General features: G+C 38.5%; 1 protein-coding gene across 2 annotated transcripts in view; it reads right to left on the reverse strand.

Annotated features, from left to right (window-relative positions):
- The window catches only part of dntt (deoxynucleotidyltransferase, terminal), a 91,118-nt gene that overhangs the window by 44,552 nt on the left and 31,621 nt on the right, over positions 1 to 14,945 (reverse strand). For both annotated transcript variants that reach the window (XM_028006024.1, XM_028006025.1), the window contains exons 5-8: positions 10,560 to 10,631; positions 10,357 to 10,480; positions 8,400 to 8,532; positions 191 to 293 (exon numbers count right to left, since the gene is read on the reverse strand). In XM_028006024.1, the coding sequence (XP_027861825.1) occupies positions 191 to 293; positions 8,400 to 8,532; positions 10,357 to 10,480; positions 10,560 to 10,631 (432 nt within the window). The remainder of the gene's footprint in view (positions 1 to 190; positions 294 to 8,399; positions 8,533 to 10,356; positions 10,481 to 10,559; positions 10,632 to 14,945) is intronic.

Genomic DNA, 14,945 nt, shown 5'->3' on the forward strand with positions numbered 1-14,945 from the left:
TTTGCATAAGTAAAGTGAAGCAACGTGACAGTAAACTCTCAGATGAGCAGTGCTGTTCAAACGTCACTTTGCAATTAATAGTAAACTTGCAAACATCAAAAGATTCTAAGCATCTGAAAATAATTATTCTTTTTTCTGTTGCTTTTTTTGGCCACAAATCCCCAAATTTTTGCAGTAAGCGTCTACTTACTTGTTTTTTCAGACTTTCGATGATGCTGATCAGAAGGTTTTCCTCCTTTCCCAGCTCCGTTGTGGTCAATATAAAGTCGACATCATGGCCAAAGTCCTTCCCCCTAAAAATAAAACACAAAGTGTTGCTACAGTGTATACTGTTTGATCCTCAAAGGAAAACTAATCCTACTGTAGCTGAAACAGGCAGTAGGCATTAGAGTAGTTTCAAATATTTTGTTTGCTTCCTGTACCAACAATTCATTTTTTTTCTGGATGAATTGATGTTTTATCCATCAGTACAGCTGTGTTGGAAGGAGGTTTCAGTCCTGTAAGGTTATCATGACAGGATTACTGTATCTGCCAGGAACGGATGTCAGATAAAACTCAGCAGGACCCCCACAGGAACAGTACGCACAGAAAAAGGTGTATCAGAGCATTTCTCTGGCACCTGAATCAGTAACTCTATAATCATTCCTCCATTTCTACACAAAGTAGAGCATAATTGTAACATAATAAGAATATAATCCATGATTAAAATAAAACCTGAATGGGGACAAAATAATAACCATAAAGAGTCAGGAGCAATAAAAAATTTTAAATCAAGGTTATTCATGTGTCAGATTGGCCTAGTTAAAGTCAATTCATAAAGAAAAAACTTGAAAATCAATGGCTGATGTCACAGAAGGTGTCAAGTGTTTTACAGTGTACAACAGCTGTTCTTTTTTAGGAATAATTACATAAAAATCTAATCTAAACTGTTTGTAGAACTGATCTACAATGATTCACAGGATGGTTTTCTTTCTTTGTAGGTTTCTGGCTGCCATTTAAGTAAGATGACAGAAAATAGCAGCTTTAATAGAAGTGACGCACGAGGATTTTGTGTGTGGGAAGAAAGCTTATTATGATGGACTTGTCCGCATCAATTTGGCCCTTCCTGCCAAAAAAAAAACAAACAAAAAGATTCATTTCAAGCTGATCATTACCTAGCGCACACACATTACACACACTTTCCCACAGAAACCCTTTGATAAACAACAGGCGAACTCCTGCAGAAGTATGCTCCAGTGTCACTGTTACAACAAAGCAAAATGTCAGTGAATGTTGTGGGCGATACGGCTCCAAAGCAGCTTCTGCATCCACAAGGCTCTGCGTTTGATCTCTCCTTCGTGCCACTGGCAAATGACTGACGGCAGTCAGTGTGAGTGACATTAAAGGAATGGAGAGAGGCTGAGGATAGCTGCAGGCGAAAGCTTCAAAGGTTCACACGGCTAAATCAGGTAGCAAGTCAGAAATAAGAAAAGTTTGAGCCCTTACAGTTATGGTGGCATTAATGGAACATCGGGATGAGTCGGCAGAGGATAAAGGGCATAAATCATAGTTTTTACAAGATTTCTTTCTGCTATTTTGTTCATGCTTGTTGCTCATGAGTTATAATTTTTGTCTATGAACAAAGTAGGAGACATAAAAAGAATGACAAAGAAACAAAAACAAGCAAAAAGAAGAAGAGAATGGGGCGTTTAGCTAAACATATGTTATGTCTGCCCTTTATTTTTTAATATTTATTCCACCTGGAGGATAGAAGGATATTTTACTGGTAGGATTTAACCGTTTAAAAATGTATCAAAGATTTCTTTCGGTGGAGCGAGAATCATTCCTCTAATTAAACACGGCAAAGCCGAGATCCTCTAATGTTTCCAGCACGTACATTGTGCTAATGTTGTTAAATTACTTTTACTGGTGGCTTCTGCTGTGCAGGCAAAACTCACTCAAGTGTGCAGCTTAAATGTGCTTCATGAATGGAGGAAAATCTGGAAAAAAAACATTCATATTGCACCTGATCTCTGTGTGATATTCAGTACTAATCTGTAGAAAAGACACCATGGCTTCTTTTAGTAAAATCTGTCAGGTCAGCGCAATTATTTAACTGAAGATATTAAAAATGTCTGTTCGTGCATACACATTTCAAGATACTATTAACATCCCGAAATTTTGCACATTTATACAATTCTGTTAACCAAACAAAACCTGAAGATGTAGTTATTATTAACTTAGTGCAATTTGCAACAGCAAAGGGAAAACAAACAGAAAAATCACTGAACAACAACTCAAAACCACTTGTTTTTCTCAGACCCGTTGCCGTAGCAACTAACTGACAACAGCTCCATTGGTGTTTCAGGATTCAACACCAAAACAAACAAAAAAACAAGCAAACATTTTTCACAAAAAGAACAGAACATTCAGTGTGTTACAGTTTTATGTTTTCATGCATGATGTTTATTTTGTGATTATCAATAAGTGATCGTCTGAATACAGTGGCGGTTGATTAGCTAATTGTGTGGGTTGCCTTCTTTTTAACTAGAGCGAAACACACTGAATGCCACAGCACCTCTACATCTTAAGGTTGTCAAAGTTAAGCTAGCATAGCTGACCTACTTCCTTCTCCCTCGCTACGTTTATTTTTCATTAAAGCTTTTTACGGATATGTGAAATGTAATACTTTATACCTTTTTCTTTTACATATCAGGTGTACATTTAAGATTTAACTTTTCATATTGCACTGCAAAAACACAAAATCCTATCGAGTATTTTTGGTCTAGTTTCTAGTGCAAATATCTAACTTTAACTTAAAAGTGACTTTTTCGCAAGATGTAGAAGATTGTTTGGAGTAAATAATTCCTTAATATTGATTAAAAACCATTAGTTCCACTAGCTTACAACATGGGAAGATGTCTTGTTATAAGTTAAATAAACTGCCAAAAGAATTATAACTTTTTCATCAATATTAAGGAATTATTTACTTAACACAAGCTTCTATATCTTGCTAAAAAAAAAAAGTTACTTGTAAGTTAGTTTAGTCTTATTTCACGTTTGCTAAGATATTTGCATTAGAAATCAGTGTCTGCGAGCGTGACATCACATTGCAACGTTTCTATAGCAAAGCAAATATTTTCCTCTTTATTCTTGGCTGAAACAAAGGTTTCACCGATGCAAAGTGTGGAGTAGCAGCCATGTGTTTCTCAGCACGTGGTGCAACACAGAGCTGAAGTGGAGAACATTTTGAACACCTGGTGTGAATTCAGCATGTCTACTTTTTTATTGCGTGAGGGAAAGTGCTAAATTATTCACAGGTATGCACCAGGCCTATAAAATATACATAGCTATTTACAAATTTCTATGGACGACAAGGCGACATGAATGAATAATAAAGAAGTGGGAAGTGTTGTTGCTGCTGATGGAAAATCCACAGAATGAAGTCATCTGCAGGAGGGAGAGAGCTCAGCTGCACTCAGCAGAAGGTGGTCCAGAAAAAGAAATCAGAACTATCTTTATTCAATGCATTGTGATCACCAAGGTAACAGGTGTAAGATGGAAACCCAGATGTCCAGAGTTGAATAGTTCCACCACTAAGTCTTGGGATTGTTTTAATTATGTTTGGGCTGGTAATGAATTTCTATAAGACAAAATTAAATTACTGGGTTTATTTGAGAGCATCAAAACCACAAACTCAAGGTTCTCCATTGAGCACAGCTCCCTCCCACGTTCCAACATTCCTGCCCATATTTTACGACAACGTCTGTGAGTAACACACTGACGTATCAATGGAGAAAGGGCTTAAAGGGGAGGTATTGTGAGTTATACAGCACAATCAAGTAACTATGTCACCTTCATCTGTTACAAAAATGATACATGTAAATGACTTAAAGGAAATTTGACTTTGATATTTAACGCCTTGAAATTGTCTCTTTAAAATCTCCTGCTCTTCCTGAAACTACGCCTTCAGGAAGTCATCACAACATGGCTCCTCTATTAACCTTTCAGCAACGTTTTTAGCAGCGTTTCACTGAGAAGTAACTCATGTAATGAGCTCAGCAGCTCCACCAGATGTTTGCTAATTGCTGATGGCTAGTCTGAAGGAGCTGAGCGAGGGAATCAAGGCAGAAGCTCAGAGGAGGTGAATGGTTGCCATGGATATTAAAGGATTTCAACATTATAACGATGTGAAGTGGTTATTTATTTTCCTGGTTCTGAAGCAGGGCTGTTGTAAACGATTATTTTAGTAACAGAGTATTTTGTTGATTATTCTTACGATTAATTGAGTAATCAAATAAAAAATGTGATAAAGTAAAATATTGTTAAATTCTAGCATAACAACAGAATTAACATTGAATATCAACATCGGCTCAAATTTTCATATTTGTGCATCCCTAACAATTACTTTTGCTGTAATTTAGAGAATTAACCTTTAATAATAATAGTTCCATTTTCAAGTTAACCTGGATAAAAATTATATTCAATTTAATAATAAAGAGGCAGGGTCACAGAGACACTTATAAAAGATATCTATAAACCAGTTTTTAATTTATATATTCCTCTTCAGTCAATTTAATAGATGAACTCTCACCCTGCCCAGCCTTTCGCAGCTTTTGTGTCCATGTTAGCAACATGGACACAATGCTCCTTCGTTCACAAATGACAGCTGTACCGCTGTCCAAAATTGTGGTAAATTAATTTTTTGTGTTTGTCCGTAAAGCTATACTTACATTAAAAGCATCAACAGATAGACAATCAGTCTATCTGCTCACCTGTATAAATACACCTGCCGTGTTCTTCCCTGCCGTTCGCTCTGAACCGGCCACCAGGCAGCAGCTCCAGGAGGGGAAAGGCTGCCGTACTCCAGGCATCGGACCCATTAATTTAAGGAGGCTTATTGGTCCCCCGAAAATTATGAAATCCCGGACATTATCATCAATCAATCAATCCACGGAGCAAACTTAAAAATTGGACGTTCTGCTGCCAACACTTGGCAACAAATAAGATCAGTGATCAGGGACAGACCTGGCAGAGTCCAACATTCACTGGGAACGCGCTCAAGAAGCTAAATCACCAGGAGCAATGTGTTGACTCCGGCTCTGTCTGATTTCATGGATGCAACATGAAGCCATGGAGACACACCAAGTACTTTGGATCATACATTAAGGCCAGACATCTTGTTTTGCTCTCCCCTCCTGTGAGCTGATAATAGAGTTGGGCTGAACAATCATGACACCATGAATTAAGCCGATAAGGAATCCTTATCTGAGCTGCTGTTGCAGGCAAACAAAGCACAAGATTCAGCCCCTGTTTGAGGCTTTGGAGAGCAGATACCACCGCCCCCCCTCATCAGTGTCACTTTGAGTTAATATTCCAGACAATCTGATGTTACACAAGATCCACAGCAGGGAATCGCTGGCAACATGCTGAAATAAATACAGCGCTCCACTGACACAGTGCGAGCCTTTTCACGCAGAGTGCTGGTAGGAGATGCATTTTCACGCCTAATCTATTTTTAATCCCCCTCCACCCCAACAAAACCGCTTTTAAGGCTTGTCACCCGCCTTCCACAGCTGTCCTTTCAATAAGCCTAATGTCAGTGGCATCAACAAATCCCCGCCATGCTGCTCTCCTCTGAAGTGGATGACAACTCCAGCCTATGAAGTACAGCCCTTATTTTGCAAAAGTTTTGGGAGCAGAGTTATTTTCTGTGCATCTTATCCAGAGATAAAAGACGCGATAGAGCCAAAAATATCTATCCGAGGAGCTATACGATACACTGTACTTGTAAGTTTTGACAAGGGCTATTGGCCACAAAGCTAATGAGAGTCTCAAATTATAGGTTATTAAATCAAGCTTTGACAGTACGTTCAAAAAGATATCTAATATATCCCACTGCAGAGAATCAGACGATTATTAGTGGTGCAGCTTGGAGCGTCTGAACTGTTCCAGGCGTCGTCTGCTTTTGAGCAAGAACATGCTAAATTAGTGACTGATGGAGTAAAAGTCATTACTTTTCAGCTACATCTCTGGATGGCTCCAATGAAGTCTCATGTGACTCCTCAAGTCTGCATAAATCTAAAGCGAGGTAAATGAGTGCTTCATCTGGTCGAGTTTAAATCCATAACGGCACACTCACAGGCCCCTTTACGCTCTGCAGCGAGCCGCTGGCCCATAAATCTTAAGTAGTTCCTCCCCTTCATTCTTGATGTTAACTATCCATGATATGCTAATCACTTTCCTCAGCTCATTTTACAACACTCCCTCATCGAGGAGCCATTATTTACATAATCAGATATCTCTCCAGCTGTCATCTGTCCTTCTGTAGATTAGGGATGCTTACTTTTTTTTTCCCTCCTTTGGCAGTGTTTGATGTGGTATTAATTTGAAAAAGCTGCACACTTTCTTTGTTTATACTGCAGTACAGATGTTATGACAAAAATGTGAATGTTAAGAGTGTAAATAGAAATTCAATGTTTCAAAATTTACCACACTTTAAAGTGAACCAGGATTAGTTGAACATGTTGGCCTAAATATGTTGTAATTTTCCTATGAACTAAAAAATTGCTGTTTGTGATACACCAAAACTCATAATTAATTTTAAAAATGTACATCTTCACCCATAGAGATTGCCATTTTTTCACCCGATGGACCGAAGACACATTTTGGTCCATTCTGTACTGGAATATATAGAGTAAACACAGGAAGGCTAACTTCACCTGAGTCGGTGTTTATCATATTGCCTTTGACTGGTGTAATTTTAGGTAATGCCACACTGTGTCACTGTTGGCTGTAATTAAAACAAAAATTCTGGATCGCTTCCTACACAAAAAAAAAAAAAAAAAAACAGAAGAGTGCAGTAACTGAACAAATCTTCCAAAGGTCCTATATTTATGCTCTCAACATTTCTTTCCAGAAGACTTTGAGTCATTTGTAATAGCAAAACCGACGGAGGCTCTAACAGGTGATCGTTTCCATAACGAGCTAAAAATAAATGCCATGCTTACAGTTTCTATCCACAAAGAGCCTATGACATAAAGAGCAAAAAACACTGGGAGAAACATCAGACAAGCAGTTCCTGTCTCTTAAATGCTAACAGAGCTCTGCTGTAGTAGTACCAGCGGAACTACTGTCGTTTATGTTCGAACAAAGACTAGACCCAAAGCTAATCAAGTATTTACCGGATCCTGAAGTCTGATCAGAGGCATCATTGTTTCATTTACGAAGCTGAAGGTAGCAGCAGCAGCAAAACACCAGCTTTTTCGGCCAACTCTGTGATCTTCCTCCGTTTGGTCCTCCTCACCTTCATTACCTCTTGTGATTTCTACATTCCCATTGATTTCAACGCGCTCCGGGTCAAATTAAAAAGGCTTAGTGACGTTACTCGTCGCTGTTTTGGCAGGACGGAGCTAGGCAGTTGGACCTTTAGACATCATTTACCCAAAATGTATTCGTGTGGCAATATTTTATTAAAATTTATGAAAACAAAACAGCCAATAGTTTTATTACGGTATTGTTTTTACATCTAAAATCAATATTTCTCAAATAAAGTCTATTTTTACAACTAATCATGGATCCCTTTAAAGGGTTGAAAAAAACAAACTATAAATATTTCTATGAATGGATGGTGACAGCATGCTGCTATTATTTAGCGATGGTGATCATTTGAGACGTAGACTAAGCAAGTTGCTTTATTTACATTTAAAGCTCAATCTGAAGTAATTTTCTGCTAAGCAGGAAAACCAGATCTACGTTAAAATATGAAACATGAACCTTTCTAAGGTTTATGGAGGAAAGAGAAAGTGTAAACTATGTTTGTAGCCCAGACAGCATTAAAGGTCATCAGCTAAGTCGTTGCAGCTCTCTCACCCCCATTGAGAAGCAAGTGCATGTCCTCACTGCCAGACTGCGCTTTGAATTATTTACCTCACACGCTGCTGGGTTATGGCTGGATTTTTACAGCGCCACAGAGCAGAGTGCTCCGTGCTTACTCGGGCACAAAGCAGCGCACATAAAAAGAGAGCAGCACAAAGAGGTGGGAGCGGAGGGAGGTGTTGTCTGTGACCAAAAAGTTGCACTCAGCAGGTTGCTTTACAAGAACACTCGCCATGCGCCCTGATACTGACAATGTAATGCATTTGAGTGACCTAGACTTGGTGCGGAACAGGACTGACCTGTTCTTTTTTCCTTTAAAAAGACCAAGAATCCACTTTCAACGCCAAACTAACTCCTTCAGTTGCTGCTCTGACAGAAGGTAGCAGGGAAAATTCAAATGGGAATCAACACCTCCCGAGACCCGTGTTTTCCTGTGCATAACAAAAAAGATATTTAAGAAAAGCGGCGGGAAGAAAAAGGCGGAGGCGCTGTTCTACTTCATCTACAATTTCAACGCTGAAAGAAGGAGACAAGCCTTGTACCTCCGAAAGCCACCTGTCAGCGCTAGTATGGCGTTCGGTGTGATCACATGGACGGCCTCGTCAATAATGTTCCCCACGGCCCGTGCCTCTGCTTTACTGACAGCCCTGGAGATGTCTCCATAATGCAGAAAACCTGCAGGGAAAAGACCACATGGTTATTAGTCTGGCAGCTAGCCATCAATCACAGCCATTTGCTCTGGGGAAGCACAGAGTCAGGGTGGATTCAAAGTAAGGTAGAAATGTGATACGCTCTGCTTGTTGATAGGAGCCGACTAACGCCGTGCTCCGGCTGCAGACACAAGAGGATTACTGTATCTACAAACTGTTCCTAATTATAATTGATGCATTGATGATTATCTCATTTTATGCATCTCACTTTGCATTTTCTCCCGTCTTTGTGCCACTTAAAAAGCACTTAATTCTCCTTTCTTTTCCTCAGACGAACAGCGATGCACCTCCAATTAATTACAAAACCTTTAATGATTTTTCTGTCGGTGCTGCAGAAAATTAATGGGATGGCTCTTGTTTCTGCTCAGTAAAGATTTCCAGAATACAGCGAGGCGATTAGGGTTCAAAGACATTTTCCACTTCAAAAACCTGCGATATTTCTCCATTCAAAGTGACGAATCCGCCGTTCCGAATGATGGATTGTGACCGTTTTGATGGACGTGTCTGTCAGCATTATAAACTATTGAATGGAGTTTGAAATGAATGGCAACCTGTGAACACTGCAATTTGAAGTTTTCAATCACCCGGTCATGAAGCGCAACACTATGTGCTACTGGCAGCATCTTTTGGAAAGTCTCAGCTAGTGAAAGGCTGGGTGTCTATGTGATTTATCCACCTGCAGCTCCATACTAAACTATGCACACAGCTTGAAATAATGCATAAGTATGAAGTGTAAAGAAAACGATTCATAACTTTTACCATTTTTAAAGGCAAAGGAAGAAAATAATTAAAGAAACAAAGTAAACCTCCATCGTTGCCTTTTGAAATCGTGTTCCAGGGCCAATTCTAATCCAAGTCCTTTCACGCTCAGTCAATATGTTGTTTGTTTTATTTGACTAATTTTTTTATTTATTTTGCATTTTATTTTCTTGCAAAGGGAGGCGTTTTGGACCAGACTGTGCAGAGTACTCTCTGCTGTTTCTTTTGATATCTCAAAGAGACAAAATAAAAGATGGTCAACCCAGACCTGGCTGCTGTTCTACTTGATACGCCGATAGAAACACACAACGCTGAGTTACACTAGCTTTAACTTAATCAATCACCAAACATGTCTTGTTAACTTTGCAATTGGTTCATGTTTAGATGATGGATTGAATGCAATTTTATCTTGTATTATATTATATACATATATAATCCATTCCCCAACATTCTTGTATATTCTGTATAATCTGTATAATCTGTGCATATAGCTCCCATATTTATATTTATACACAATATCTATATCTCTTTGCTATAACCCCTTATAGTCCATACATACATAGTCTTGTACATCTGTAAATAAATATTTATATCTTATAGAGCACTTCTAGATAGATGCAAACTACATCTCGTTGCTTGTACTTGTGACAGTGCAATGACAATAAAGTTGAATTCTATTCTATTCTATTTTATTAGGAGTTCAAAGTTTTGGGTACTGTTTTAGATTGCCCTGGATTTTACTTAGAGGTATTAAAGTAAAAGGGGTTGAATATAAATGCAAACTTTCATGATCACACTAAACTGCTCCATGTTCATCAGAGGAAATCTTCAACAGGCAGAGGATTGCAATGTAAGATCAACAAGTGTGAATACCTCTGCATAAACCTCAAAGTTTAATTGAGATACAGTCACTGTGGAAATTTAACGATTAGGCTGCTGAGTGTTTTTTGGAAGCAAGCTTGTATTGAATTCCCTGATCTATAATTTGCGTAGTGGTTTTCTGAAGACGGGGGGAAAATTTGTGACGTACCACTTTGCTGCATCCGGTTCAGATGAATGCCGGGCTGCGCCAGAACGTCGCTGAATGAGCGAAGCCCTCTGCGGTACCACTTCTCGGCTGTTTTAGGTCCAACCCCAAACACGCTGGTGAACAGCTGCCGGGGAACGAGGTTCGATTTAAATGACTGAGAAAGCAAATGAATGACTAACTGAAGTTGGTTTTTATTTACCAACCTTGAGAGTTTGACACCTTTCATCAGAGAGTATTTTCTCGACCTCAAATGAGCGGCCATATTGAAGGATCTCCTGTAAAACATAAAAGCAAATGAGATTAGAGAAGAGTGCTGTTTTCCTGGGTTTCTATTTTCTGTCTGCCGTCGGCAAATGCCCTCAAATAGCTGCTCATTTGCAAACCATTTCCACTTAAATCAGGTGTCGTCATTTCCATTTTGTTCCCAGAAAAAACATCTTTGTTGCCGTGAAACCTGGGATTAACACCAGCTTAATGACAATCATTAAACGCCCAGGGTGACGGGGTTTTTTCCTCAGACTCCATTATTTGCTCCAAATGAAATCGTCTGCACTTCCATTTTAAACGTCTCCATTGTGTGAACCAAGTGGCAGTTACCTGGCTAGTACTAAAAAACAAAAAAAAATTGAGATTGATATGTTTTTCAATTCTGCAGGGCTTAGTGCTCATTTTAAGCTTGAGCATAAAGGAAAGGCAACCAGCATGGATGAACTATTGATCCAAAGGTCGAGGCTGTGAGTACAGAGCAGTGTGCAGCAGCCTTCACTGCTCAGCGAAGCATCCAACCGTCCACCTCTGCTTTTCAAGCCTCCAGCTAAGGCCAACCTCAAACGGGAGGATAATGCTTCACCACACTTCCTGCTCCAGGGAAGATATGCTCCTTCACAAGCGCAGTTTCTGCCTTACACACATTCATCCCCACGCTTCCCTCAGCGCCGCCTTGTTTTTATGTTGCTACGCTTATGTCCTCTCCACACTTTGGATGCTCAGTTGTCAGCGAGGAGCTCAGTCGCCGCTGATGGTGTCACTCTGATGTTCACAGCCACATCAAGCATTTTGTTTTTTGTTTTTTTAACTCCATTCGGCTTCACTTTGTTTTTCATGTCATGTCACTTCTCTTGTTTTCACTCGGCAATCCGTTCAAAGAGACAACACTGGGAGCGCAGAGCTCGGAGTGAGGTGGGTGTCTGCGTCGAGCAAACAAAGACGAGAGGTCAACCACAGACTGTCTAATTTGGTCTCCGCGGCACATTTATGTTACTTTGTTTTATAATTCTGCCTCAGCGCTGACAGCTCTGACAGATCTGGAGGCCTGCTCTTAGACCCGCTGTGACGATGTTAGGTTTAACGTGTCAGAAAGTTGGATTGCCCTTTTTTAACTTTTTCATCTGCAGGGACTCTGCGCTCTCTCCACGCAAACTTTCTCTGACAGAATGCCATGATTTCTGACCTGAACTCGACAAAGTGAGAGGATGAAGTAACTTTCGCAGACTGTTTTCTCCTGCGGTGTGACCCATGTGTACTGGTGAGAGTTTATAAATAAGCTTCAACAAAACTGTACAGTGCATTTATTAACACCCCTGGAAAGTTGTTTTAAAAGACGCCTTAAAATGAATTTATTTTTTATTGCAACAACTTCAGGTCACACAAAGAAATGAAGAAAATTTTAACCTTTATATTCAGAACATTTGAGTGAATGTTATGAAATGTCACTGTAGCATAACTGGTACAGGAAGAAGCATCACTCTGCTTCTTTTGTTGGTCTGTCCAATGCATTTGATTACACTGACCTCAGTAAAATTGGTTTTACCAATTCGGCATTGTGATAGCTACCTTTCATATACACAGTGTGCTTTTGCTATTGGCTGCACCGATTCCTCAAATGACTCAAGTACCTCGATTATTAAAATTTCTCGAGGAAACTTACCTGCCTCGAAGCTTCACTAAATCATTTTATTATTTAGAGCATCGTGTTACAGCCGGGTGATTATTTATGTTGCGCAACTCTCTCACTTCCGCCTTTGAGTTGTTGACAAAAACTAACGTCCAACTTTCAAGCCTCGTTTTCTTTTCCATTCTTATTGATGACATTTTAATAACTACATACTGCATAGTTATGCAGATAACACCAAACTTTACTAAGCTGGATCTACTGTAGGCAGGCAATTGATAGGCTTTAAATTCCAGAAAACTGCAAAAACACTGAGTTCCTTTAAAACAAGGCTAAAACCCATTTGCTTAAAGCTGCTTTTGATCAATAATTACTGGAAAATTGATTAATTTTAGTTTTTATTCCAACATTTGTGATGATGATGACATCTGATGATTTTGATGATGACATTTAAAAAAAATTAATGTTTGTTACTTATTTTTTGTTTTTATGCTTTCATCATGTAAAGCATCTCAACTTGCATTGCTGCTGAAATGTGCAGTGTGCATTTTCGGTCCTTGAGTTTTATTTGGAGTGTACCACATTTTTCTCTGATCAAGGCTGAACTGCCTTTTCTTATTTTGCACCTTGCTTATGGAGCAACCTTCTGAGGACTCTGGCGCTTAAAGTCTCCCTGGTTAAAAGCTATTTCAGAGTTTTGTAGCTAACAGTGCTGGTTTCTAAGATGAACATTCCTGTTATGTTGACTAGTTTTACTTTATGTATTTTGATGTAAATGTCAAACTTGAAGCTCAGTCAATGCTGTCTTTAAAAAAAAATTATTTAAAAAAAACTCTCGATACATGAATGTTAATTTTAAAAAATCCTTGAAGCATTCTTACAATTTTACTTAGCTCTTTTTAAAAAGTTAATTAGAATTTAAAGACTCTCCATTTCCATAGAGTGCAGCCTCTCTTCAACATGGGAAAGACAGATGCACACTCCATGAATCAGAATCTTTATGAATCAGATAATGGCTACAAGAACAGAGCTTCTTGACTAAATTCCCAAATATCAGATCTAATCTCTATTTAGCAAATGTGTTGGGGATGGCAGGAAGGAAACAGTGATGAGCAAAGTTCAGGAAATAACCCAAAACTCTTGATGATCTAAGATATTTTGTGCAAAGAGGAATATTTGTGAAATATTCCTTAAAACTGAGGATTGTCCTGTTGGAAAGAAATATTAACAGTGGGAGCCCCAATAATTGCACCACTAATAATTTTTGTTTATGAAACGTCCAAATGGTGCCACAAATATTTTTATTACAACACTCATTATGAGCCGTCCCTGTAGTCCAAACCCCGTCTGCACTGGTTTAAGTGCTTTTATGTAAATTTAACTCTCATATGTTTTTATTTGTACCTTTAAACGTCATGTATATCATGTTTTTATATCTTTCACACTTTAGATTTGTTGCCAAATGTAGTGACCAGCACTGAATGTGTTCTGCTTTGTCATTAACAAAATATACATATTGAGTAAATATAGTAAAGATTTTGTGATTTGTGTGTTTGGATCTGTATTGATCAGCCCTGAAATGAGTTCTCCTCTTATTCCAAGGATGAACACCATCGATTGCCTTTGTGTGCTCGTCACATCTTCCTGTGTGTGGTTTATGTGTAGCCTTTTTCATCCACAACTGTTCAACTCGTGCAGCAATTTGGGACCAAATGACTGTAATTACTGTGTTCGTATTGATTTTACAGAGCAAGAAACTCAACAAACTGTGTGGTAACCAAGAGGACAGCTGCACTTTCACTCAAAGTCAATTATTGTTCATTTTATTTCTGCCTTCTTTCACACAGAAAGCAGTTTATACATGTCCTCTACTTACTGTGTAATTCTATACGCTAAATTTATAAAGAAGCAAATAGTTTTCAGTTCAACATATTTCTCTTAAACACTTTGACATGACATGTGTTGCGAATGAGCTCTACACAAATAAACTGAATTGAATTTTTCGAGATCTGATTTGTTTTAAGCTTGCTCAATTACAAAGAAATGAAAAATTTCTGAAACTAGAAATTCATAAAAGACAAAACAATATTTGAAATTGATTAGCAGAATGGTTCTGCACCCTGATCTTCCGGGTCCATGTTTTAGGTGTTTCCCTGCCAGCACACTCCTGACTGGTGATTATCAGGTTTCTGGAACACTTAATGGCATTCTGAAGAAGTTATTCAATCATTATTTTAGACAACAAAAACATATAGAACAATGAATCCTGAGGACCAAGACTGAGAACCACAGCATTGCCATGTTTCCATTACAAATGTGCTCGTGCAAACTTTTGTCAATAATTTGCTAATGTAAAAAATAAAACAACACAATTTTGTGATGTTTCCATTACATAAGGAATGTAATTAAAATCACACGAGAATACATTTGTTCACGTGATAAGTCATTAAAACCACGCCACACCATCATCCTCCAACTATTTCCTGTTCTCTTCTTCTTGGTTTGCACCAATGGCAACATCCGGTTGTTGAGCATGTGACTGGTGTGATGCAAAAAAAGTGCTTCTATTGCAGTTTTGTGAAATTAACCAATTTTGATACAACCAAAAACCACCTCATCCTTTTTAATCGACAAAACAATTTACATGTTTTGTTGAAGCAGATTTTTTTTTTTTACAAAATGTCAAATTGCTACATTT

This window comes from Xiphophorus couchianus, chromosome 22, assembly GCF_001444195.1.
Source record: "Xiphophorus couchianus chromosome 22, X_couchianus-1.0, whole genome shotgun sequence".
In the NCBI taxonomy this organism is placed as follows: domain Eukaryota; kingdom Metazoa; phylum Chordata; class Actinopteri; order Cyprinodontiformes; family Poeciliidae; genus Xiphophorus; species Xiphophorus couchianus.